This window comes from Culex pipiens, chromosome 3 (assembly GCF_016801865.2).
Source record: "Culex pipiens pallens isolate TS chromosome 3, TS_CPP_V2, whole genome shotgun sequence".
Classification (NCBI taxonomy): Eukaryota; Metazoa; Arthropoda; class Insecta; order Diptera; family Culicidae; genus Culex; species Culex pipiens.
Genome location: NC_068939.1, coordinates 139993826 through 140020396, shown reverse-complemented (window position 1 = coordinate 140020396; position 26571 = coordinate 139993826). Strand labels below are relative to the sequence as shown.

Here is a 26571-nt window from a genome sequence, read left to right as displayed (position 1 = left end):
TTCCAGCGTGCTTCAGTTTTCGGCCGGAGCGCGCCGCGAGCAGAACGCTTTTTCTCGCGATCTTGAATTAATTTAGCGTTTCAAGTGGGAGGTTCGAAAGTGAAGTGGAGTTGACCGTTCTGATTCGGATGCATTTCACTGGGATGGTAGTGTTGGCAGTGATATTTGAGTGGAAAAAGTTGGAAAAAATCTAGTGGTGACAAAGAATTACTTTTGTGAAGCACCATGTTTGTGCGGAAGGAAAAGTGTTGTGCAGTGAAGGTAGTCATTTAACGTCATCAATATAATTAGTTATTGTGTTTGGAATTGGAATCAAGGGTTTAGGAATGTCATACAATATTTTTATTACCTTTTTACTCATGCTTTAAAAGTTTTAGTTTACACAAGTTTATTTAAAATTTAAACCAGCATCCGGCTGAAAAACTATATAGAAAAGAATATTTTTTTAAATATATCGAAAAAAGGATAGGCGTTTACTCTTCATCTCAAAAGGGAACAGATTGAAATAAAGTTTCAATTGATATAGCTGCATTTTTTTTATGTTTTTGTTCCCCAACTACTTTATAAAATTCTCAAATTGCAACAAGATCAAAGAATATTTGATTTGAAGTTTTTGTCTAAATATACATATTACAAATATTTTCAAAAAAAGATAATTGGTTGAAATATTATTAATTCTCAATTTTTGTTGCAAAATTGATTGTAAGCTTTTCTTTAAATGAGTCACTTTCAAACTAATTTCTAAAAAGATGTTTAGGCCAAATACCAGAAAAAAATAAAACTTCAAGAAAAAAATCTTAAATAAAAAATAACAAAGTGTATCACAAAACGTTTTAATTATTACGGTTGTGCTACTGCGTAAAACACATGGTTTCGAAGATTTTTAAAAAATAAATTATTTCTTTTTTCAGCTGTGATACTAAAATTCAAAGTTTGTTAAAATATTAAAGCGTTATATTTAATAAAAAATGATAATAATCGCATAACTATATTTTATAGTGGATTGTACAAGTTTTTCAATAAAATAAATAAATTTGGAGAAGTTTTTAAGAAAGAAGAGAAAGAAAAATTTGCAAAACATTGCATTGAACTAATTTTACTGATGTTACGTGATTAACATTTGTGAAAGCATTATCAGTTTTAAAAAATGTTTTAGTTGTTGTGAGGTAATTAAAAAAAACGTTTATGTTTTACAACCTAACTAGTTTTTGGGAGTTAAAAATAAATTTCATTATATGATTGCCAGGATATAAATTAGAGGCATAAATTTAAAAAAAAAGTGTAGATCAGGGTGTAACAGTAACAAAATTGACATCAGGAATACCTTCTGACTCGATTCTCTAAAGATTTTCCAAAAAACTATTTTTTTCTTGCTGCCCTAGAGTAATTGCATAATTAAAGAAGGGTGTAAATAGGACGTTTCGCCGATTTGGAAAAAAAATGAATGGCCTGAGTTTTTGTATCCTTTATAACTATAGGTGATTTTTTGTATGTAAGCATGTTATTTTTATAAGTTTATAAATAATTACATACATAAACAAATGTTTAACAAAAACCGAGTTTATAAAACTTATTTGGTGAGTTTCTGCATTTTTTAAATATTTAATTCCAGCGTACTTAATTGAATTATTTTTCTTAGTTTTTGCAATTTTTCAAACATTAGTTGTTCTATTTTTATTTTTAGCTTATAATTTTGAATTAATTTCTGTTAGTTTTTTGAATTCTTTTATTAAGCAAATTTTTGAAATATTTTTGTGAGTTTTTGCATTCTTTAAAATATAAGAAGTACATCACTTTTCATATTATTATTATGCCTTATTCCACAAGATTGCAATACAAGAGCAAGTACCCAGTTACAGTATGGTCCATAAAAAAATGCATATTTTCACAGAAAACTGGTTCCATTCTAACATGTATTTAACAAATTGACTTGAGCAATTCTCTCAGACTTCGGTCATTCGTTTTTTTTTGTATCTTTAAATCCAGCTGAAACTTTTTTGGTGCCTTCAGTATGCCCAAAGAAGCCATTTTGCATCATTAGTTTGTCCATATAAATTTCCATACAAATTTGGCAGCTGTCCATACAAAAATGATATAAAAAAATTCAAAAATCTGTATCTTTTGAAGGAAATTTTTGATCGATTCGGTGTCTTGGGCAAAGTTGTAGGTGTGGATAAGGACTACACTGAAAAAAAATGATACACGTTAAACAATAATTCTGGTGATTTTTAATTTAACTTTTTGTCGCTAAAACTTGATTTGAAAAAGAACACTTTTTTTATATGTTTTAGGGGACATCAAAAATCAACTTTTCAGAAATTTCCAGGTTGTGCAAAAAATTATTGACCGAGTTATTAATTTTTCAATTAATATTGTTTTTTTTTTTCAAAAAATCGATATATTGGTCGCAACAACTTTTCAACTTCATTTTTCGATGTAAAATTAAATTTGCAATCAAAAAATACTGTAGTGAAATTTTCATAAAGTGCACCGTTTTCAAGTTATAGCCTTTTTTAGGTAACTTTTTTGAAAATAGTTGCAGTTTTCCATTTTTTTTAAATTAGTGCACATGTTTACCCACTTTTGAAAAAAATATTTTTGAAAAGCTGAGAAAATTCTCTATATTTTGCTTTATTGAACATTGTTGATACGACCCATAGTTGCTGAGATATTGCCATGCAAAGGCATTAAAAGCAGAAAAAATGATGTTTTCTAAGTCTCACCCAAACAACCCACCATTTTCTAACGACGATATCTCAGCAACTAATGGTCCGATTTACAATGTTATAACATGAAACATTTGTGAAATTTTCCGATCTTTTCGAAAACAATATTTTTATTTTTTTTAATCAAGACTAACATTTCAAAAGGGCGTAATATTGAAATTTTGGCCCTTTTGAAATGTTAGTCTTGATTTGAAAATTTTGAAAATGTTGTTTTTGAAAAGATCGAAAAATTTCACGAATGTTTCATATTTTTCTGCTTTTTAAGCCTTTGCATGGCAATATCTCAGCAACTATGGGTCGTATCAACAAAGTTCCAAAGAGCAAAACAAAGAGAATTTCGCAGCTTTTCAAAAGTGGGCAAACATGTGCACCTATTTAAAAAAAATGGAAAACTGCGACTATTTTCAAAAAAGTTACCTAAAAATGGCTATAACTTGAAAACGGAGCACTTAATAAAAATTTCACTAGGATACGTTTTGATTGCAAATTTGATTTCACAACGAAAAATGAAGTTGAAAAGTTGTTGCGACCAAAATTTCGATTTTTTGAAAAAAAATCAGTATTGATTAAAAAATTAATAACTCGGTCAATGATTTTTTGCTCAACCAGGAAATTTCTGAAAAGTTGGCATTTGATGTCCCCTAAAACATATAAAAAAAAACAAAAAAATTAAAAATAGTGTTTTTTTTTGCAAATCAAGTTTTAGCGACAAAAAGTAAAATTAAAAATCACCAGATTTTTTTTACCGTGTATCATTTTTTTTCAGTGTATTCCTTATCCATACCAACAACTTTGCGGAAGACTCCAAATCGATCAAAAAATTCCTTCAAAAGATACCTTATTTTAATTTTCATATATCATTTTTGTATGGGCAGCTGCCAAATTTGTATGAAAGTTTATATGGACAAACTTATGATGCAAAATGGTTTCTTTGGGCATACCAAAGCACCAAAAAAGTTTCAGCTAGATTTAAAAATACAAATATTAAAATTTAAAAAATAAGTTTGATTTCGTATAGAACTCCTCACTTTTTTTATGTACCATGGTGTTAGTATAGTACGTTTTGAAGATATTTTCATGGCAGTTTTTTGCAGTTCGTCAAAACTGGGAATTGGCGGGCTACAATAATGGATGTATTTTTGGTACAAAATTAACATTTATTTCATATATTATATCTCAAAAACGGAACAGTTTAAAATATCCAACCCAGTGCCAAAAAGCATTGTTAGAAGTCCCTCTTAAACATAAATTTATAAATCTCTTTATAAATTTTGATAAAATTGATCATTTTAGAGAACCATGCATTTGGGTTATTATCTTGAGTGATTCGGTCAAAATAAATTAATAACTAAAAACCTATGTTGATGGTTCTAAAGGTTCCCAACGACTCTGTACTGTCAAAAGTCATGTCAGGGCATCTGTTTGAGTCAATTACCATCATTTGTTGCATTATTTTATTCCTTGAATCATTGCACTGGTTAATAGAATGCGTAAGTGGCAGCGTCGAGATTTTCCATTGAATCTCAAACTTATCGAAACTAGAATTATTAATTAATGAAAAAACATGAAAACATACTCAGGTAAAATTTATTTGTTTATTTTTTTTAATTTTCATTCAAACGGGAAGTTCCAAAGCACTTTGCAAAATTTTAAACTTTTTATCAACATACACTGAAAAAAGTGTGCGAGAAATCGTGAGTTTCAATTCATGAATTCGTAAATAATTGTATTAATGTGTTCGTAATAAATACATCGAAAAAAAAACATGTTAAACTGTAGGGAAAAAGCAAAATCTAGAACTTTGATACTTTACAAATATCCTTATGTTTTAAGCAGTTTTGATTACGCTTGATTTTTTTTTATTTCTTTGTTCACCATCATTCGACCCTAATTAGAGCCTTTTTTGTTTTGCTACGTATTTTGAACAGTCATTACAAAAGGGCCCTTTTGACTATTAAGAAAAAATTCTGGATGAGGGAAATAATTCCGCGAAATAAAGCCTTTAGAAAAAGTAGCTTTGAACTCTGAAGCACGAAACACACAATTTTTGTAAACCTATGTAAATTCTAAAGAATGAAAATGCTGTAAAATCAAGAACTTCTCAGGTTTGTGATTATGTCTATGATAAGCTTTCGGATTTTCTGAGCCGACATCAAACTAGTCGCTTTTATTAGTTCTCATAAAAGAAGGCAATTGATTTGTTAGACCTACAGAAGCCGTTAAATAGTTTATCAAATATTCAGAAGCCCGAAACAAGCTGACAATATATTCCGCAGCGTAGCTCTCGTCTCCGGGAAGATGCAAATTTTAATCTGCCCAGCACACGCCACGCCACCGATCGCTCTGAGGAGATGGACGAACATTTGAAATTATAATGCATACGTTGGCCATAGTCTTTTACACCACTTAGCGCCACAGTCCGGCCAACTTGATGTCACAGACAAACTGACGATTCTGTTAATTTTAAACCTTATTGTAAATTTAACATCACACAAACTGACCAAAGGAGAAATGTCAAGACTTGTGGTGAATTTACTTACGTTTAACATGGCCGTTACATTCTGGAACAAAATTGGAATCGTCCCATCCGTTTGCCTGTGCTGACATCCCGCCCGTTCAACGGACAATATTGATGACAGAGATCGGTGTGGTCTTTTTGGAACTTTAAAAGCATACGACGCGACAGTCGACACTATTCAGCGCCGCCAATTTATTACCTCCAAATTAGCACCATATAGTCGGTGTTTAGACACCGCATCGAACAATGTAATTGCCGCTGGTAGGTACTGTCTGGGTGCCAGTTGAAGTCTTGGGAAAACGTCAACCGTTTTCAAAACATAACTGAGGGAGTCAGGTGCATCGCCGTTGGTATAAGGAAGCGATTCAAGTCCAGGGTTATCGGTGAGCAAGAAGCCACCACGGTCGTAGTAATTTCATGGTTTTATAGCTGTTAATCAAAAATGGATTTTATTCGTTCGTCGGGGCTTCCCATCCGGAACGAATCATGTCGACGGGTGACCCGAGATATCGATCTTTATTGTGGTGTCTGAAGTTTGAACGGAGCGAAGATCGCACCAACCAATATTCTAGCCATGCTTGGAAATGTGCCATTTCTGCTTTCATATTATCCGTTCTTATGCAAATTCAAAGTCAAACGACTTGAAGTCATGGCATTAATATTCTTTAGAAAAAAAATCTATTTCCAAAAACATCTTTGAACTTTCCAATGACGTCAGACGACTTTGAATGCATTTGAACTATGAAGAATGCCAATTTTTTAGACATAACTGTTCTGTAACTGAATGTAACACTTTTATGGACTTTCAACATCAGCCAAATATTTGCTTTTAAAAAACGTAACCAACTTAAATCGAAACGGCATGCTTTTGAATTATTTGCTAAAGCCAAACAGAAATGAGAGTCAACCAGCGCGAAGCAGATTTGTTTACTCAGAGTCCAAAAACGGTTCGCAAAAAAAAAGTGTGATTCATGTCGCGCATTCTTTAAATAGTCATTTCCCCCAACACCCAGCATACACTGTGCTCAAGGAAAGGTCGTCGTGATCGCAAACCAATAAAGATGTAATCGTTAATTGGACGGTAGATTTGTATTTTTTTTGCTGAATCAGTATGACTAAGTGACAGTGTCAGATCAATGTATCGTGTATGAGGAATTACTTAAATCTTTGTATAAATACTTCAGAAGAACTATTTAATTGTTTCAAAAAAAGACTTATTGTTTGAAAAAAAGATAATCATAAAATACACAGTGAAAAAGTTAAAATTTGGGTGGTTGAAAATTTGGTTGGTCTAAAATTACCTCTTTTTCCGCGATGGCATAATCATCATCTTTTATGCGAATAAAGGGGCAGGGGGCAAACAAATATTTTTTTTCGAAAAACTTCCATTTTTTATTGAAAATTAAAGTTAATTCAACCGAAAACAAGTTAAAGTGCATTTTACTGCGTTTATATTCATATTTAGCATGTTTGAATAACTCCTATGAAGACATTTTAAATTTTCATGAAATACCAATGTATAGTCCCACAAAAAGTTTTTTTTTCGAGAAAAAAAAAATTTCCATCAATGCATCGAGATTTTGAAAACTAATGATTGGAAAGCAACTGAACGCGTGCACAGAAAAAAATATTGTAAATTTGGAAGCTTTAATTTTGGAAGGTTGAATATTACCTCTTTTATGATGTAATTTTACCTCAATTTAGACTGAAAAAGTGACATTACACCAGAAAAGTGGTAAAATTACACATTTCCAGAGGTAAAATTACACCTTTTTTCTGACATAAAAGATGTACCCCTTCCCAGATGTAATATTACCATGATTTTTTTTTCTGTGTGTGAAATGCATTTTAAAACACTTTTTTCATCCAAATGTTAAAACCTAGGCCTGTAATTCAATTTTTTATTTGTTTTTTTGTCCCCCCCCCTTCGGCTTTGGTCAGAGCCGAGGGACATAGAATTAAAAAAAAAATGCAACGGCAAATATTTCGCTGAAATCAAACTTTTGGTGGCAATATCTTGAAAACGGGACACTTTTGAAAAAATCTGTAAAGTAGGGACATCGAACTCCATCGTGCTCCATCTGTATCAGCACTTTGACGTTCATTTATAGCTCATGCGTTTTCAACTAAAATCGGGTGATAAATAGCTCAATAGGAAGTGAGCAAGCAAAATTCTATCATTAGTTTTACAAAATAAGTTAAAATTAGCGAATTGGATGAAGTTCAGAGCGAGCTCTAAACCTGCCAAACATACGAGAATTTCCCCAACTTTTCGAATTTTGAAATTATGATTTTTTTTTACAAAAATCACTATTTTTTTAAACTTCTTTACGGCTTAAAAAAAACATAAAAAACGATAATAAAAAAAAGATTTTTGAAAAATGAGTTTTTTTTACTTAATCCAGCGTAGTGCGTCCATCCCGGGAATTCCCGGGATTTCTCCAAAACCGGGAATTAGATGAACAGTTGAATACTTAGTAATCGATAAGAATTTCAAAGTATTAAAATTTGTACACTTCTCAGCATTAATTTGGCTTATTAGGGATAGATGTTTCAATTTTTGTATAATCCGCAAAATGCCTAGTGCTTTAAATGTTCTCTATTTTATTTTATTTTTTTAATGACTGGGTTTTATATTTACGTATATTTATGCCTTTGAATTAAAAAAAAAATATCATGTTGAATTACTTTTCATCAAACACCGACATCTGGGGCAAATCAAAACAAAAAAACTTAAGTAAAATTTTCTGCATAATATATTTGATGACTTTGGTTGAAACAGAAACAAAACAGTCAGTACACCGATTTCAAAATATTGTTCTATAATCTATTGTACCTATTCAGACTGAAGTCTCAATTTTTCCTAGTTGGAGGTAGCAACTTAAAAATAATTTGTAAAAAATGTTTTATATAACACATGAAATTCAAAACTCATGTAAAACTCAATATTGACTGGTATAATTTTATTTGTTGTCGCTTCCTCTTTTTTTAGACATTTTCATAGAAGTATTGTATAAAATAATTATATTTATAAAAGCCTTATTAAATTTTATTCACATTGGATTAAAAATTTTAGCACGTTTAAAATGCAAAGCACAACAGAGAACAAAAAATAATAATCAAATTTTAATTTATTTTAATCTTTTGAAAAAATGCTGTCCATTTTAGGAATAAATTGTAGATTATCACCAAACAATATTATAGAGCAAATTCCACGATTTTAAGTGAGAAAAAAATAACAAATATAATGAAAACATAGCTTTTCTGATTGTTACAAAAAATTTCCGGGATCCCGGGAATTCTCGGGATTCTAAAAATATTTTTCCCGTTTCCCGGGAAATTCAAAACCCAGGAAAATTGGACGCCCTAATACAGCGACTTCCTCACTTTCATATATGCTATGCATATTTTACTGAATGCATTAAATATATATATTTAATGCATTCAGTAAAATATTATTATTCCCCTTTAGATCATCGATCTTTAAGGCTTGTTCGAAATGTCTTTTGATCATCCATCCAACGGTAGGTCGCATAAAAGTTCCGGACGACGTATACATCAAAATATCTGAGATTCGGCCTCCAAATAGTGTCTAAATAACACTTAAGTGATAATAACTTCTGATAGGGTTGTCAGATCTTCAATGTTTTGGACTCGTTTCAAAGAACCACCTTTTTACAATCTTGCCAAAATTGTTTTGTTGTCATAACTTTTGAAGTTCTTAACTACACCCAAAGGAAAAATATATCTCAAAATCTGCAACATTGGATTTGCTGCAGAAAATGTCATATTTTATAACATTTTTTGCAGCAAGCCCGTCAATCATTTTTGCCCGCGTGTAAAAATTTCAGCGATCTGCAGTTCTCACCAACACATGTAATGCTGGCCCGTCCCCGAGCAACACTCCAAAGAGAAGCATATGTTGGTGCTCTTTCACTCAATTTTCATCAAGCGTCCATGGCGCGGTGGTAGCGTGTCGGATCAATAACCAAGAAGTTGATGGTTCAATTCTCGTTCTGTTAAGGGTTTTTTTTTGTGAAATACAACCAAAAAGCCGTCGGTAATGTCGATAATTGTCGGTAACGGGCAAAAATGTCATACTCCTATATCGCAAAAAAAAGCATGAGGACAGATTTCATGCAGATTCTGATATACTTTCATGCCGCCATGCATCACAATCATGCGACTGCCAGTTGGGTGTACACAGAAAAAAATGATGGTAAAATTCATCAGAAAGGGGTGACAGATTTTGTGGCAAAAACAATGTGTAATATTACATCAGGAATTGGTGAATTTTAATCAGTTTCTGATGAATATTCATCAGGTACACATTTTTAAACATTTTTGAAGAAATGCGAAATATGCTATTTCAAACGTGTATCAAAAACGTTCTACACCAAGACTAATGGAATATTCTTTTGAAAAAGAACCTTCCACAATGTGATAATTAGTCGAAACCGGTAAATCAACTGAGCACAGCTTCACTAATTTAAACCACCGACTAAAACAAGGCGACTAATCGCAATTCGATCCCCTTCAGCGATGTGGGTCCCTCTGGGGGCGATACCGAAAAAGACACCCCAATTATCTAATAATTGACCCTGAAGCAACGCAACAACACAACGGTCGGTGCAACGTGAGACCGGGTTTCCTGTTTGGTTGGCATCTTGATTTCAAAGTTGTGCCAGAGATTTCGTGGGACCTAACCAAACGTGACCGATATCGCGTCAGCGGCAACAACATTGAACTTGAAAACCACTTTGTTTCCAAGCAACTACTAATTTAAGTTTGGTGGTTCAAACTGGTGATTGATGGATGTAAGTTGAGATTTTTTTAGTTGAGGGGCTAATCGATGAGATACAACCTTATGGCACCATTGTCTAGTTGGTGGTTACCTGTTTTATTATTTTGATGTTATTTAGTTTTTTTTTCTTTCAGCAAATTTTCCGAACAACTGTTCCATGATAATTTTAACCATTGACACACTTTTAAACTTTTATTTTTAATTTTGGCAGACGTTCAAAAGATTTGCTCTTGCCTGTTAATTGATGCTAAAACTTCTGCAGTCACCTAAAACAAAAAAAATGTATCGACATTGAGGCTCGCGACGCAGCCACGGCGCCGATGCATCTGGCTTAGCTCAGCTGGTTTTGGTTGACGCCAACGAACGTCCGCACCACTGCCGTGAACTTGATCTTGGCTTTGGTGTCTGGCGTATTTAAATGTTTCAGTCGTCTAGGCTGATCTTAGTCGCAGTTGACGGAAAACCGGTTGCACTAGATTCGCTGCTGTTTGTTTCTATTATATAAGTTTTTTTTTAAGGGGCTGCGGGTAACTTCCGTGATTGGTGATTAGTTTTTTTTTGTGATGTCAGTTTTTGGGTTAAGATTTGTCGTGTCACACACTGGTTGAACGATTTAAAGGTCGATAGCTCCGGTGAACGGTGAACGTGATCGAATACTTTGGAGACAATAACTAGTTTTGAAATGTCAACTTAAATGTTCTTTCCAAGAAATGTATGTGTATTTTTAATAAAACTATTTTTGCAGGAAGCCCTATTTGATTTTGCATCAAATAAGAATCAGAAAGCTTAGTAACTTGTACTTACACATAATTTGATTGTATTTTGAATTTGAATCAAATGTGCATTATTAAGAATAAGCAAAATATCTAAGTTGATTAATTCTTCATAATATCATAGGTTTCCTTTTTTTATAACATTTAACTAGGTATGTAATCTTTGCCTCATTTTTAAGAATCCTTTGGAAATATGTAAATACATCGAAAAACCACCCAAAAGCACTGAAGAAATTTTTCAAAATAACCCTTATATGCCTAGCAAAAATAAATGTAGTTTAATTTAAATTTAAAAATAAAGCACATCAATTGATCAACAATGGAATAATGTTGTACCATAATTTATGTACTCGTGCGAGTTTTCAAACACTGTTTCATATTGCAAACATAATTATTTCAGAGGGGCGTAACTCATAATTCTACTAAAATCACATATTTTAATCCAATACACAGAAGCTTGTCGGTTTTTGATTTCTTTGAATGATTCACATCTCGTTTGCCCCGCTGATTTTCTTTCCAATTCCTTCCCTGTAGCGAAGCTCGAAACCTGTGACTTTTTACATTCCAGATTCACACCTAGGTACGTCAACAAATGTCCGGAATTCTCCAGGAAAAACTTGTTCTCTGAAATCTTGGAATCTCCCACTCCAGGTTACATTCCAGAATTGGCATTCTTTTTTCTAGTTTTTTAATGACTGAATCGTGAAATAGGGTGATCAAAATTTTAGCTTTATGTTTAGGTGAAGCAAAATGTATGGTATAATGCGCCTCTTTCAAATGTTACTCCATGCTTCTTCCCGATTGCGCAACTTTCAACAAACTATTTAGTACAGCAAGATTCGTCAACTCGATGCGATTTTATTTGCAATCAATCCACAAGAAAGTGTCAAGCAGCTGGAGATGCAGCATGTTGTTAGGTCAATGTCAACTTTAGTGTGAACATGTCCGCATATTTGGCGAATACAATCGTTAAACTCGTGGGTGGTAAGATTAATGAAGCCATTGGGAGCAGTATACCGAGATTTATTGTAGTCCAGCGTGTGATTTACGTTGAAAACTCAGATGTTCAATTTGCTTCTCTTGAATTATTTTAAAGTTGATCATTAAAACTATCGATACGTGAACTTTTATTTTATTTTAGAAAATACAGTCGACTCTTTGGCTGTCGATCTTCACGATATCAATATTGCTCTAGCTGTCAATGAATTTTTAAGTCCCTTCAAATAGATTGCTTTGATTTTTGTTCTAAAATTTGATATCTCCCGCTCTCGACGGTCCCTTCAATATCGATAACGAGAGAATCCACTGTACTTGATCATTTTATCCCAATTCATTATCAAATATTTTCAAGAATCCCACAAGACTGTTTTCATAAGTCAGGAAAAATGCAAAAAAAAGTTGACACAGTGGCGCTATCGATACAAAAAATGGTGGCCCAAGGTGGCGTGCCGGGAGCAGAATACGATGAGATGAAGGTTAAGTTTTTCCAAAAGGAACCATTCACTTGACTTTGCAAACCTGTTTCGGATTTTTGTTTTGAAGGACCTACTACAAGTAACAGTATAAAGAGAATGGACGGTTTTGTGGTTTACACCTTAAAATTGTATTATGATATTTTGGCAACACTGCACATGTAGTTTAGTATCATAAGAATTTCTCTTCATTTTATGTAAATAGAAACAGATCTGAATTTTGTTTCAACTTTGATCTTTCCAAAGAATCATGCGTATCATGCGTTGACACTTACGGTAAAATCCTCCATCTTTGGCTATTTTAATGTTCGTGTGTCAATTTTTGTGTGCGAATTACTTCATTTGCATAAGGAACGGTAAAAGCAACTTTTGGAAGTTCCAATCATTCCAGACCAAATAACGCCACAGTGACACAAAATTGGCAAATTTATGGATTTTCCACGGCTTAAACTTGAACTTCTGACGCGTTTAGCGAAGAATTTGCCGGCTTGATCGCTTATTCACCGGTGGCCTCAGGTTCTTGGCCTCGATTTTAGCGTAAATCGCAAAGTCGTCAAAAATCGTGATTCCCATATTAAAAGCGTGGCAAGCCCCTTTCGTCTCATCGCTAGAACTTGCTACTGGAACAAGGCTTCTACCCGGCGAGCGCGCCTAGCCAGGTTCGTCGCTTGTTGATCAACTAGTTGACATTGCTTGCGACCAAGTTGTTGTCGCCGAGAGCGTCTCTACCTGACTTTGACAGTGTCGTCGTGTGCACTTATGGTTAGATTAAAATTCAATTGGACAGCTTTAGCCAAGGTCAACGGTGTGCAATCCTGTTTGATGGGTAGTGCAAGATGCAACGTGCTTGTTGATATTTAGCGCTTTAATCGATTGTTGTGTGAAGTCTGGGTCGAAAGCTGGAAATCTAGAAACAGTTTATTGTGTTCCAAGAGATCATAAAAAGAAACGTGATCTTCTGTCTACGGTGCAATAAACATATCTTATCTTCATGTCAATCTGTTTGAGTCACAACCCACACATCCTTGAACTCTGTTTATGGATAATTTTATTGCTGCCTTAATTCTAAACTTTACATTGTTTTCCCTAAATTTGAAATCTGCAGCGACCCTGCTTAAATCAACACTTCAACCTAATCCCGTCAAATTAGTCGACCCCAATTTAGCAAAGCAACTTATGCGCGAAATCAATGCTCGTTGAAACTCGTTGAAAATCATCGCCCGCAGGCTAATGTCGCTGTTATTAATGATCCATTCATCAGGCGTCAATTCATTAAGGCTCCCCCATTCCAAACCAAACCTACGCGATAGTTGGCCAGTGGCAGCCGCAAAGGTCGCGCCAAGTCCCATTGACTGGGGCGCGCTGGCACTACCGTTTGCTACTGCTACTTGGCTCAATTATTTGAAACCGAGGAGCGCGTGAACACTGGTAAACCGACAGCTCCATTAGGGGTCCAGGGCAAATTGTGATCACGACACCACGCGATAGCCGTGGGACACTTGACAATGAAACTTTTAGCAGAGCTAATCGGTGAGGAGCCTTTTGGGCTGTGGCGAAACACAGACAAATGGACGCAGGCGTGATACTTCGGTTTAACTTTTTGCTAAAAAGAACGATCTGATATTTTCAATATTAAAGATCCATCGTTCTGTATTGCAGTTGACCCTCTGATTGTCAATATTCATCGAGACAGAGAAGAATTATGCCAACCAAGGCAGTATATCATAAGTATGTATAATCATGATTTGCATTATTGGGTAGGCATCACTCCGTGACAATGTTGGCAATACAGTTCATCAAAAAAAAAAGTTGTTCAAGTTCACAGAGAAATTTGTCATGCCCTGGTTGTAACGACCGGTGGCAAAGTGGACCCTCCGCATCTTTCACCTTCAAGGTCAATGCCGATGTCACGGTAGACCACCACCGCGCACTTGCGCAGTCGCAATGGATGAGGAAATGACCGTTGAAACGCACTCTGAACCTCGGGCACAACACACGTGTTTGCGGTGGTTTGTTTGTTTCGCACGCAACCGTAGAATCTTGATAATTGGCATATTACAAGCTGAGCACAGCTGGTTCGGCAAAGCCAAGCCTACGATCGTAACCTTTAACGGTGCCGTACGCGCTATAGATCTTAACAAAATAAATCAAAAAAGGCGCAAACCAGCCGGTCGATGGATGGATCTAGAAACTGGTTTAAACGCTGCGGCTTACAACTTTGGACATCCGACCGCTGGACCAGTCGCGATTCATCAGAGGGAGGAATGCATGTAAACAACCAACCCCGCGGCATCACTGCAGTTGCCGGCTTGCATGCAACTGCAGTCAAGTGGTTGTGAAGGGAGTCGGGATTGCATCACTGCAATTATTGCAGCTCTCTTGTTTTTCAAGGGCACAACCCGAAACGTTCATGTAGGTTAACTGCAGATATCGTTCGGTACGGTTTTGCAACGGGGATAACTGGTTATTGGAGGGAACAGGTTCACGGGTTTGGGTTCGATTGACCTTGAAAGATGTTGTTTAAAAAAGTTGTTCGAAAAGATTTTTTTTATGTCATTGGCAGTTTTTGAGCTATGTCATGTTTCAAAATGGCTATTTACATTGTTACTCAATTTTCTCAATTTTGAGGATAGATATGAATTCTGCATAAGAGCAATTCTCTACGAAATCGGTCTTTTTTCTTCAATTTTAATTTTTGTATTTTTTAATCCGACTGAAACTTTTTTGGTGCCTTCGGTATGCCCAAAGAAGCCATTTTGCATCATTAGTATGTCCATATAATTTTCCATACAAATTTGGCAGCTGTCCATACAAAATTGATGTATGAAAATTCAAAATTCTGTATCTTTTGAAGGAATATTTTGATCGATTTGGTGTCTTCGGCAAAGTTGTAGGTATGGATACGGACTACACTGGGAAAAAATTATACACGGTAAAAAAATGTGGTGATTTTTTTATTTAACTTTTTATCACTAAAACTTGATTTGCAAAAAAACACTATTTTTAGAGGACATAAAATGCCAACTTTTCAGAAATTTCCAGGTTGTGCAAAAAATCATCGACCGAGTTATGAATTTTTTAATCAATACTGTCTTTTTCAAAAAATCGAAATTTTGGTCGCAAAAATTTTTCAACTTCATTTTGCCTTCCTCACTGAGGTAAGGCTATAATCCTGCTCTAAAAATGAACTTTTTATTAAAAGCTCGAAGACCCACCATCTTATATACATATCGACTCAGAATCGAAAACTGAACAAATGTCTGTGTGTGTGTGTGTATGTGTGTGTGTGTGTATGTGTGTGTGTGTGTATGTATGTATGTGTTCAAAAATCTTGCCAAGTTTTCTCAGCACTGGCTGAACCGATTTTGATCGAACTAGTTGCATTCGACTTGGTTTAGGGTCCCATACATCGCTATTGAATTGTTTGAAGTTTCGATAAGTAGTTCAAAAGTTATGTATAAAAATGTGTTTTCACATATATCCGGATCTCAATTATATGCATGTAAACGATGTCCGGATCCATCATCCGACCCATCGTTGGTTAGGTAATCGAGAAACCTTTCCAACGAGTCCACAACATCGAAGATCTGGCAACCCTGTTTCGAGTTATGACCACTTAAGTGATATTTATGTACTTTTTTGAAGCCGGATCTCACTTAAATGCATGTAAACGATGTCCGGAACCATCATCCAACCCATCATTGGTTAGGTTATCAAGAGACCTTTCCAACGAGTCCACAACATTGAAGATCTGGCAACCCTGTCTCGAGTTATGACCACTTAAGTGATATTTATGTACTTTTTTGAAGCCGGATCTCACTTAAATGCATGTAAACGATGTCCGGATCCATCATCCGACCCATCGTTGGTTAGGTTATCAAGAGCCCTTTCCAAAGAGTCCACAACATCGAAGATCTGGCAACCCTGTCTCGAGTTATGACCACTTAAGTGGTATTTATGTACTTTTTTGAAGCCGGATCTCACTTAAATGTATGTAAACGATGTCCGGAACCATCATCCGATCCATCGTTGGTTGGGTAATCAAGAGACCTTTCCAACGAGTCCACATAATAGAAAATCTGGCAACCATGTCTCGAATTATGACAAGTTAAGTTATATCTGTGTACTTATTTTTCTGGACCTAAAAAAATAGCTGAAATATGTGTCCAAACCACTCATATTGACCATTGTTGGTAAAAAGTGAGGAAGGCATCAACCACACAGGTGGATTAAGTTAGTTTTTCGATGTAAAATTGAATTTGCAATCAAAAAGTACTTTAGTGAAATTTTGATAAAGTGCACCGTTTTCAAGTTATAGCCATTTTTATGTAACTTTTTTGAAAATAGTCGCAGTTTTTCATTTTTTAAAATTAGTGCACATGTTTGCCCACTTTTGAAAAAAATATTTTTGAGAATCTGAGAAAATTCTCTATATTTTGCTTCTTCGGACTTTGTTGATACGACCCTTAGTTGCTGAGATATTGCAATGCAAAGGTTCAAAAACAGGAAAGTTGATGTTTTCTAAGTCTCACCCAAATAGCCCACCATTTTTCAATGTCGATATCTCAGCAACTAACCGATTTTCAATGTTAATATATGGAACGTTTGTGAAATTTTCCGATCTTTTCGAAAACAATATTTTCAAATTTTTCAAATCAAGACTAACATTTTAAAAGGGCGTAATATTGAATGTTTGGCCTTTTTGAAATGTTAGTCTTGATTTGAAAATTTTGAAAATATTGTTTTCGAAAAGATTGGAAAATTTTACAAATATTTCATATATTAACATTGAAAATCGGACCATTAGTTGCTGAGATATCGACATTGAAAAATGGTGGGCTATTTGGGTGAGACTTAGAAAACATCAATTTTCCTGTTTTTGAACCTTTGCATTGCAATATCTCAGCAACTAAGGGTCGTATCAACAAAGTCCGAAGAAGCAAAATATAGAGAATTTTCTCAGATTTTCAAAAATATTTTTTTCAAAAGTGGGCAAACATGTGCACTTATTTAAAAAAATGAAAAACTGCGACTATTTTGAAAAAAGTTACATAAAAATGGCTGTAACTTGAAAACGATGCACTTTATCAAAATTTCACTAAAGTACTTTTTGATTGCAAATTTGATTTTACATCGAAAAATGAAGTTGAAAAATTTTTGCGACCAAATCAGTATTGATTAAAAAATTCATAACTCGGTCAATGATTTTTTGCACAACCTGGAAATTTCTGAAAAGTTGGCATTTTATGTCCTCTAAAACATATCAAAAAATAAAAAAAAATAAAAATAGTGTTTTTTTGCAAATCAAGTTTTAGTGATAAAAAGTTAAATAAAAAAATCACCAAATTTTTTTTTACCGTGTATCATTTTTTTCCAGTGTAGTCCGTATCCATACCTACAACTTTGCCGAAGACACCAAATCGATCAAAAAATCCCTTCAAAAGATACAGATTTTTGAATTTTCAAACATCATTTTTGTATGGACAGCTGCCAAATTTGTATGGAAAATTATATGGAAAAACTAATGATGCAAAATGGCTTCTTTGGACATACCGAAGGCACCAAAAAAGTTTCAGTCGGATTAAAAAATACAAAAAAAATTGAATGACCGAAATCCTAGAGAACTGCTCATAAGTATAAGAGCGCCTACATTTATTTTTGTGAAAAAATGACCCTTCTGGGTCAATGTAGATTCGAAAAGAACATTAAATTTTACATTTCACAAAAAAATTTACAGTCGAGTAACGAGATATCAAAAAACGGACCTCGGATTCGTGATCAGGGACAAAAGTTACCCCTTAGAACAAAGTTTCACGCAAATCGGAGAGGGATCAGGGTAAGTTTTCCCAATTTCGTGTGAGTTGGTAGAGAATCACTCATTTAAAAATGTTAATTATTTTTAATCAAACCATACCTTGTGTGAAACCTATACATTTCTTTTCAATCTTTTCGATCAAATCATACCTTGCGTAAAATCTATGAATTTCGTCATAAGCCGAATACAATTCTAATTTTTTTTTTTACAAAAATTGAGCAAACTTTGTTCAGTAATACAAAATAGAGATCAACAAAATTGTACAATCGATACTATGAAAATATTATTCCATCTTTAATAAATCGGTACACTTTCCAGTACAGATTTTTTTTGCAATTCCGTCGTAAAACTACTTAGTTTCCTGTCATTCTCGAAAGACGAAACGACCTCCTTTTCTCTACCAAAAATAACTAAGTTCTACTTTTCAGTACTGAAATGGGTTATGAAAAGTTGAACTTTTTAGCACTAGTATCGAAAATTAATATTTGTTTATATATTTTTTTCATTTTTACGGTGAATCTGAATATACGTAACACATGGATGTTTGACATAAAATTTCATTCAAAGAGCGTTTTTTCGGAATTGCAGAAAATATTAATAGCAACTCGTTGCAAAACTTGATTTTTCAGCACTCGTCGTAGATATCCAACTCGGTTAACCTCGTTGGATAAATGTATGAGTCGAACTGTTTTTTTTTTCTTTTTGCAACTTATTAGATATTTAGTATTTTTTTGAAAGTAGCAAAACGGTTTTCATTCCTATAATTTTTGTAAAATTTTCTGAAAAAATGGAAAATCCTGAAATTTGTTTTGTATTCACAAAGAGATGAAGCATTCCTGTTTATTTCGTTATTACAAAATTGGAAACAAATAAGATTGAAATTGTTTTTTAACTCTCTCCTCCTTTTTAACTAGGCCTTGGAAGAAATACATTAAATCAAATTGTAATGGCCATTACAAATTTCGATTTTTTTTCGCTTTTTTCGTATAAAATATTTTATTAATATAGCATTACATTTGAAGAGCACCAAAACATTTTGTTTGGACATTTTCAAATGCATGTCTTGTTTCATTCTTTATAATAGCAGATCAAGCAAACTGTTTTTTAAATATTTTCATTTAAAAAATGAGGGCTTACTTGGTAATACTGGGAAACATTGATTTTAACCTATTTAAGACTTTAAGAGGTTTTTACCATAACAACCTGCCGTCCAATCAACTAAGAGAGCATAAGATATTATCTTAGTTACTTGCAGCTTGCTGAAAAAACTCTAAAAAAGAAAATTGTTGGAGTTTTCTCAGCTTTATTACTTTTTTTTGTTTAATTTTAATATAATTTGAACGAAAAAGTAATTTATTTGACAAGTTTTTTTTTGTATTGCAAATTTGATTTTACATCTGAAAATAGTTTTATTATTTTTTTTGACTCTATGTTTGATATTTTCTAAAAATTAAGTTTTTTCTTCAAAAGTTCATAACTCTGATACCAGGTTTATACCATACTCATATGCTAAAGATGACTTGTTTGGTACCCTAGAACACATTTAAAAAAAGTAAAAATGCCTTTTTGGGAATTTTACGTCAAGCTACAAAAAGTGAACTAAAAATCGTTGTTTTTTCGTGTAACATTTCCTTACTGAAATTGTCTAATCATAATGGACTGAAGAAAACGGGTAAAAGAAAATTCTTTTCATAATCAGATTTGTGAATTTTATATTTTATGGAAAATTGGAAAATTTAATAATGCAAAATGGCTTTTTGACAATTTCATCCAATAAAAAAATCTAATTTATTAAATAGAAGCAATTGGTCTTACAAAATTTGTCCAAACAAAACATTTTCATTTCACTTTTGAGTTTTGGTTAAGTTTCAAATATAATAACCAACATTATGTTTCAATATATTTTGTTGAATTTTCAAATTTTCCTTCGGACCTGACCACTTGGTTTTTGGCGTCGTAATGTTGCATCTGAATTATATAAAAATTTACAGTAGTGAAGTAAAGTTACTTTAGTTTTTCGAATTTCTTGTGGGTCAATTTAATTCACTTGAATCGCCTTCCAATCGAGCTTTATTTCGGTACCGGTACCATAAACGCCACTATTTAGATCATTAGTCGATCGCACACTGCACATATCTAAGCATGAAGGGCACCACACCAATAGTGTTGCTTTTATTGCAAAAAGTGACAAAGCCATTTGGCCGTAACAAGAAATTAGTGACACATTATTTGAACAAATTAACCTCCCAGGTCAACTGTTGTTGATTCTCTTGTGCTGGCACTCGAAGAAAACCCAAATTCAGCATCAACCTCAATGGGGGCTTTTAAGTCTTAATTGGCAATTTTATCCTCATTCAAGTGTGACTTAGTTTGTAATCACGTGTTAGACACGACACGATGACACTTTTACAATTCAGTTTAATTCACTAAAATAACTCAATATTTCCAGTTGCTCCTTTCCACCTTGCTTCTACTGGAATTGACCTGCCATGCCTTCGGCCAGGGAGCCTTTCTGGAGATGCTGTTCGACGAGACGAGTGTGTTTCTGCGAAATGATACGGTGAAGCGCATCCCTGATACGAAGAACTTCCTGAAGGAGTACGACTTCATTGTAATTGGTGCTGGGTCTGCCGGATCTGTCGTAGCTAACCGGCTGTCGGAGGTCAAGGGTTGGAACGTGTTGCTGCTGGAAGCTGGCAAGGACGAAAATATCCTTACGGATGTTCCGCTGACTGCTGGATTGACCACAATTACAGGTGAGTTTAAAAAAAGTAGTCTACCAATTTTGACAAAAAGATAGTCGAATCGGTCTTTCGGTAATTTAAAGTTTTCTCGTAACGAAATTATTACTTGATTACTTTTATATTATTAATTGGTTTCAATCTTGACGGAGTTTCCTTTAACAGAGAAGTTTTCATGTTTATGTATTTTTGAGCTGTTAAGGTAACTCGAACCTTTAACCCGTAAAGACACGCAGACTACCCCGAGGAGAGTGCTTTCGAGGTGGTTTTTATAGAAGCAAACCGCCAACAAACTTCTATCGACGTCCAACAAACTACGATCCGCACACACAAACTGGCCAACAAAGACTGTTGTACGGTTTCGCGGGTTATTTTTAGAAACCGGCCTTCATAGTGGTGAGTGGCCGCGACTGCGCGCAATTCAACGCGAGAGAATGCTGTGTGAGGCGCATGAGCGGTCCCCGGTCACCTGTGTGTACGATCAACCGTACAAGGTGCAATTGTTGGATAACTCTCTCACCGGAAGAATAGTGTTTGGGGAATCGTCCGGAGATCGACCATGCACGGTATAGTTTGCGTTGCAGCGTAGTGTGCATGTGCTTCACTACTTGGCCAAACACGCACACTATCGAGCGGTGCCGGTTTCATTCATGGTTTTTGTTGGTGGAATATCTGAATCAGCTGTGCAGGGTTGTTAGTAGTGATATGTGAAACAAATAAATATTTTAATTTTTAAACGATCATTTTATTAGTTGAATATTATTATTTCATCAAAAAATCAAAGAAACGTTTCAAATACATTCTAATCTGATGTGTCCAAGTGATAACAGTTCATTTGTCAGCAAATTAACATGTTGTTTCATGTATTGTTTCTCTTGCCCCAATAGTTGAGTAGAACGTACTGAAAATCAATAATTTTAAAATAAGTTTTATATGGTGCAAACATTAATTTTTAGAAAGTTGTTTTATTAAAGTCTTAGGCAAGACCTGAAATAAGATGATTATTAAAAAACCGACAGATTTTTTTTTACTTTTCTAATGGGTTTTAACGAGCATTTTCTTAGCTTGTTATACTTGCCCAACTTTCCATATTTAGTCCAGAACCGATTATCCGAAGCCTCGATTATCCGAAGTTTTGATTTACCGAAGGTTTGTATGGGGCTTTGAATAATCTAATCACAATCATTTTTTTCGGATTTTTATTTTTTTACTTTTAACATCAAACTCGATTTTTGCGACCCCATTTTAGTCATTGCCTTTAGTTTGCATTTTAGTTGATTGCCTTAAAAATTACAAAATGCATTTTTTTAATATTTTATCACCGCCATTTTGACCGCCATATTGGATTTAAAATTTACAGGTGGCAGTGCGTGGCCGAATGGTTACGCTGTCCGCTTTGTAAGCGGATGATTCTGGGTTCGATTCCCATCTGCTGCAACCTTCCATCGGATGAGGAAGTAAAATGTCGGTCCCGGCCTTGGTTGTTAGGCCGTTAAGTCATTCCAGGTGTAGGAGTCGTTTCCATGCCATAAGTACAAACAACACACCAAACCAAGCCTACTCCGGTGGAATCGCTGGTGGCGGTTGGACTCGCAATCCGAAGGTCGTCAGTTCAAACACTGGGGTGGAAGGTTCCTTGGAGTAAAAAGAGGTTTGGGTGCCCTCCCCATTCAAGCCTTCGGACTCCAAGGTTCGAGCAGAAACTTGCAATAGAGACCACAAAAGACCCGGGGGTCGTTAATGTGGATGGTTTGATTTTGATTGAGGTCACTTTAGAGTAGTTTAAGGGTCATACTAAAGCTCAATAGTCAAAAATAAAATAACGAAAAAAAAATATTCCGCGATTCAATTATGTAATCGATATTCGAGTCTGGACAGTAATTTTAAAATTAATTTTATATGGTGCAAAAGGTGATTTTGGGGCGATTTGGGCCAGCCAAATCAAGCAAAACAATGTAATAGGACCAATGTGAAGTGTAAACAAAGAGTCTATCCTGCTCTCGTCAGTTGATGTTTACATTAGGAATGAGCAGGATAGACTTTTTGTTTACACCTCGACAATGGCCCTTTTTCGATGTTTTTCTAGAAATTGTTTTAGCCTCGTTACAGCACAATATTAAGATATTTTTGTTAAGTTTCGGTTAGAACATACGCAGAACATCAAAGTTAGTGTTTTGTTTTCCAAATTTCAAGCTTTTAAGTCAGGGGTGCTCAAAGTTTTGGGAAGCCGGGCCAATTTTGAAGCTCAAATGAGTTTGAGGGCCAAATTCATAAAATAGGTTATTTAAAAAAATAATTATAAAGACTAAAAACAATAACCAGATGAAGTGTTTTGTTTTTGAACATTTTCGTTGATAAAAATAATAGAAAACATAAAATGACAGTTTTCTATCATATTTGTTTTAGGCATTTGAAAATAAAAATTTGGTTGAATGTACTTGTGTTTTCATTTAAAAACTTTTAATGTTTTTTTTTATATTTCAAAAATGGTGACATGTAATCTTAACAATTTATGTAACGGCGTAATTTTATCTTTAAATTAGGTGTATCTAAAGAAAAATCGTTGAGAGCCAGAATTTCAACATTTCGATGAGAAAAATGTTAGAATATGTTTTAAAGTTGATTTGCAATCATTATTTTCAAAAATTGTAAGATTCGATAAAACAAAATATTTTATCAAAAAAACCGAGTATTTACTAAAATTCCATTTAATATTAAATGAATCCGAAATATTCAAAATGATTCTAAGCACAGAGGAATGCATTTCAATTGAATTCAGCAAATTTCACTCTAAGTGTAAAATATTAGCAACAGCCTAATTTCCCCAATTTAACATTTTGTCTGCCTGAATCAGATGGTAATTAATCAAATTCGTTATCCAACTGTCATGAATTCGAATCCTGAGGGAAGGTTGCTAAGTGCACAGTAAGTTTGAGGGTTAGTTCAACTTTATATGAAAAACTTCTATTTTTGCAATTATTACAGATTTCTACCTACGTCAAATTTGAACGTATTACAAACATTTACAAACATGTTTGAAGAAAATTTGGACGATATTTACTAGTTTCACTAACATTAAAACGTGTGAAATTGTTAAGATTTTCGAACAAAATATTCGTGTTGTAAAATGGATATCAAAATATCAAAATATCAATAAATCATTTGTTTTTTTTTTAACACAAAATAGAAAAAAAAGTTGAATATAAACATTAGTTTTGAAAAGTATAAAATCACTTTACAAGTAGTCAACGGGTCATTTTACATGGTCGTTCAAAATTGGTCTGCGGGCCCCAAAAAATCACCTCGCGGGCCATATTTTGGTCACCCCTGTTTTAAGCACTCTAAAAATTGCTGTCCCTATTCAGACCGTAGTCCCATTTTGACAGATTTTTTACGTTTTTAACGGGTTTTAACTAGCATTTCCTTAATTTGTTACGCTTCAATCAAAACTAATCATTTCCATTTTGCATTCAACACACAGGGTACAACTGGGGCTATAAAGCGGACCCGATGGAGGGTGCCTGTCTGGGGCTGGAAGAAGGCCGCTGCGGCTGGCCCAAGGGACGCGGGCTGGGCGGAACCAGTCTGATCAACTTCCTCATCTACACCCGTGGCCATCGGCGAGACTACGACGACTGGGAACGCGCGGGAAACTTTGGCTGGGGCTACCGGGATGTGCTGCGGTACTTTAAAAAATCCGAACGGGTCAAGATTAGCAAGTTGAAGCGTTCGCCGTACCACTCGGACAACGGGTACATGGACATTGAGTACTCGTCGTATGAGACGCCGATGCTGAGGTCGTTCATTGAGGCTGGAAAGCAGATGGGCTACCAGGAGACGGATCCTAACGGGGATGTGTTGATGGGCTTTTCGAAGGCTCAGGCGACGATGAGGAACGGGCGGCGGTGTAGTTCGGCGAAGGCGTTTCTGAGGCCGGTGGCGCACAGACCGAATCTGCACATTTCGGTGAACTCACGGGTGACGCGAATTTTGATTGATCCCATTACCAAGACTACATATGGGGTGGAGTTCATCAAGGATCGTAAGCGGTACGCGGTCAAGGTCAGCAAGGAGGTGGTTTTGTCCGCGGGAACTATAGGTTCGCCGCAGCTGCTGATGCTTTCCGGGGTGGGACCTCAGGAGAATCTGCGGCAGGTGGGCGTTCCGGTGATTCAAAATCTTGCCGTGGGGTACAACCTGCAGGATCACGTGACGCTTCCGGGGTTGGTATTCACCGTGAATCAGCCGGTAACGATCCGCGAGCGTGACATGCGTGCTCCGCCGATCGTGTTGGACTACTTGTTGAACGGGAGGGGCCCGTTTACGATTCCTGGAGGTGCGGAAGGGGTGGCTTTTGTTAAAACGAACGTGACATTTTTGCGTAAGTTGGTTTTGTTAATACAATGTTGTTTAATGAGTGTAAGATTGTTCCAATTATAGCTCCGGACTATCCGGATATTGAGTTGGTGCTTGGAACCGGTGCGTTCAACAACGACGAGTCTGGATCGCTGCGGGCTGCTTTCGGATTCACAAAAGAGTTCTACGAAAAGACTTACAGTTCAATCGCTGGCCAGCATGCATTTGCGATATCACCGGTGCTCATGCGACCGAAAAGCCGGGGTAGAATTTCGCTGAAAAGCAAGAATCCGTTCCATTGGCCTCGGATGGAGGGTAACTTCTATCAGAACTACGACGACTTGGTGGTGCTACGGGAGGGAGTAAAACTGGCCGTACGGATAGGAGAATCGTCCAAGTTTGCTCGGTTCGGAGCGAAGCTGCACAAGACGCCGTTCCACGGGTGTGAACATCTACGGTTTCGCAGTGACGAGTACTGGGAATGCTGCATCCGAAGGGTCGGGACAAGCTTGCAACATCAGGTGAGCAACGGACTGCATTAACGCTACAACTAATACTAATAAGATTCTGTTTCAGTCCGGAACATGCAAGATGGGCCCAGCGACGGACTCTTCAGCGGTGGTCAATCCGGAACTATTGGTGTACGGCATCCGAGGACTTCGAGTTGCGGACTGCTCGATTTTCCCCGTTATTCCGGCGTCCCACACTAATGCGGTCGCATTCATGGTCGGCGAGAAGGTATCTGATATGATCAAAGAGTACTGGTCCAACGAGATTCGGTAACTGTTGAGGCAGGAAGCACGGAATTAAGTTGCCATCGGAAAGTGTACTCTAGTCAAAAGTTACCATAGCACTGTAAGAGATGTTACCTAACAGAGATCATCAAGACTATCGCTTATTTATGATTCATTTCATATCTCTCTATTAGATGACTGATTGTTTCGAGTTTTAAAAATCGAATTCTCATTCAAAATGAAGTATTATCGAATGTCCACTACACAGAAAAAAAAGTGTAATTTTAAACTTCATGTAAACCATGAATCTTACGTAAACCACCCTAATGTAAAGTTGAGATCTGTTGCAAAATGCTAAAGATCATTTAAAGGACCATCATGTAAAATGAAATCCAACGTAATTGCTAAATATGATGGAATTGGATGTTTGTTTGGGAGAAATCAACAAATTTGAATGATTGAAATGCATGTAAATGACGAAAGCTATGTAAAAGTTATTTCATCTGATTGTTGAAAGATCTTAAAATTACAATAATGATTGTTTTCGATAATGACAGCTTGCAAAAACAAACCAGTGTTTGTTGTGCTGTTTGGTCAATTGATTGATTTTGTTCGATTACAAGCAAAAGTGA

The 26571-nt window shown here is 35.3% G+C and overlaps 1 protein-coding gene across 1 annotated transcript; it reads left to right on the top strand.

Annotated features, from left to right (window-relative positions):
• On the top strand, positions 1 to 26235 carry LOC120421246 (glucose dehydrogenase [FAD, quinone]). The gene is made up of 5 exons (XM_039584447.2): positions 1 to 261; positions 20558 to 20864; positions 24331 to 25230; positions 25290 to 25726; positions 25782 to 26235. The coding sequence occupies exons 1-5, from the start codon at positions 226 to 228 to the stop codon at positions 25986 to 25988; spliced, it is 1887 nt and encodes a 628-aa protein (XP_039440381.1). The 5' UTR covers positions 1 to 225; the 3' UTR covers positions 25989 to 26235.
• Positions 26236 to 26571: the final 336 nt, after the last annotated feature.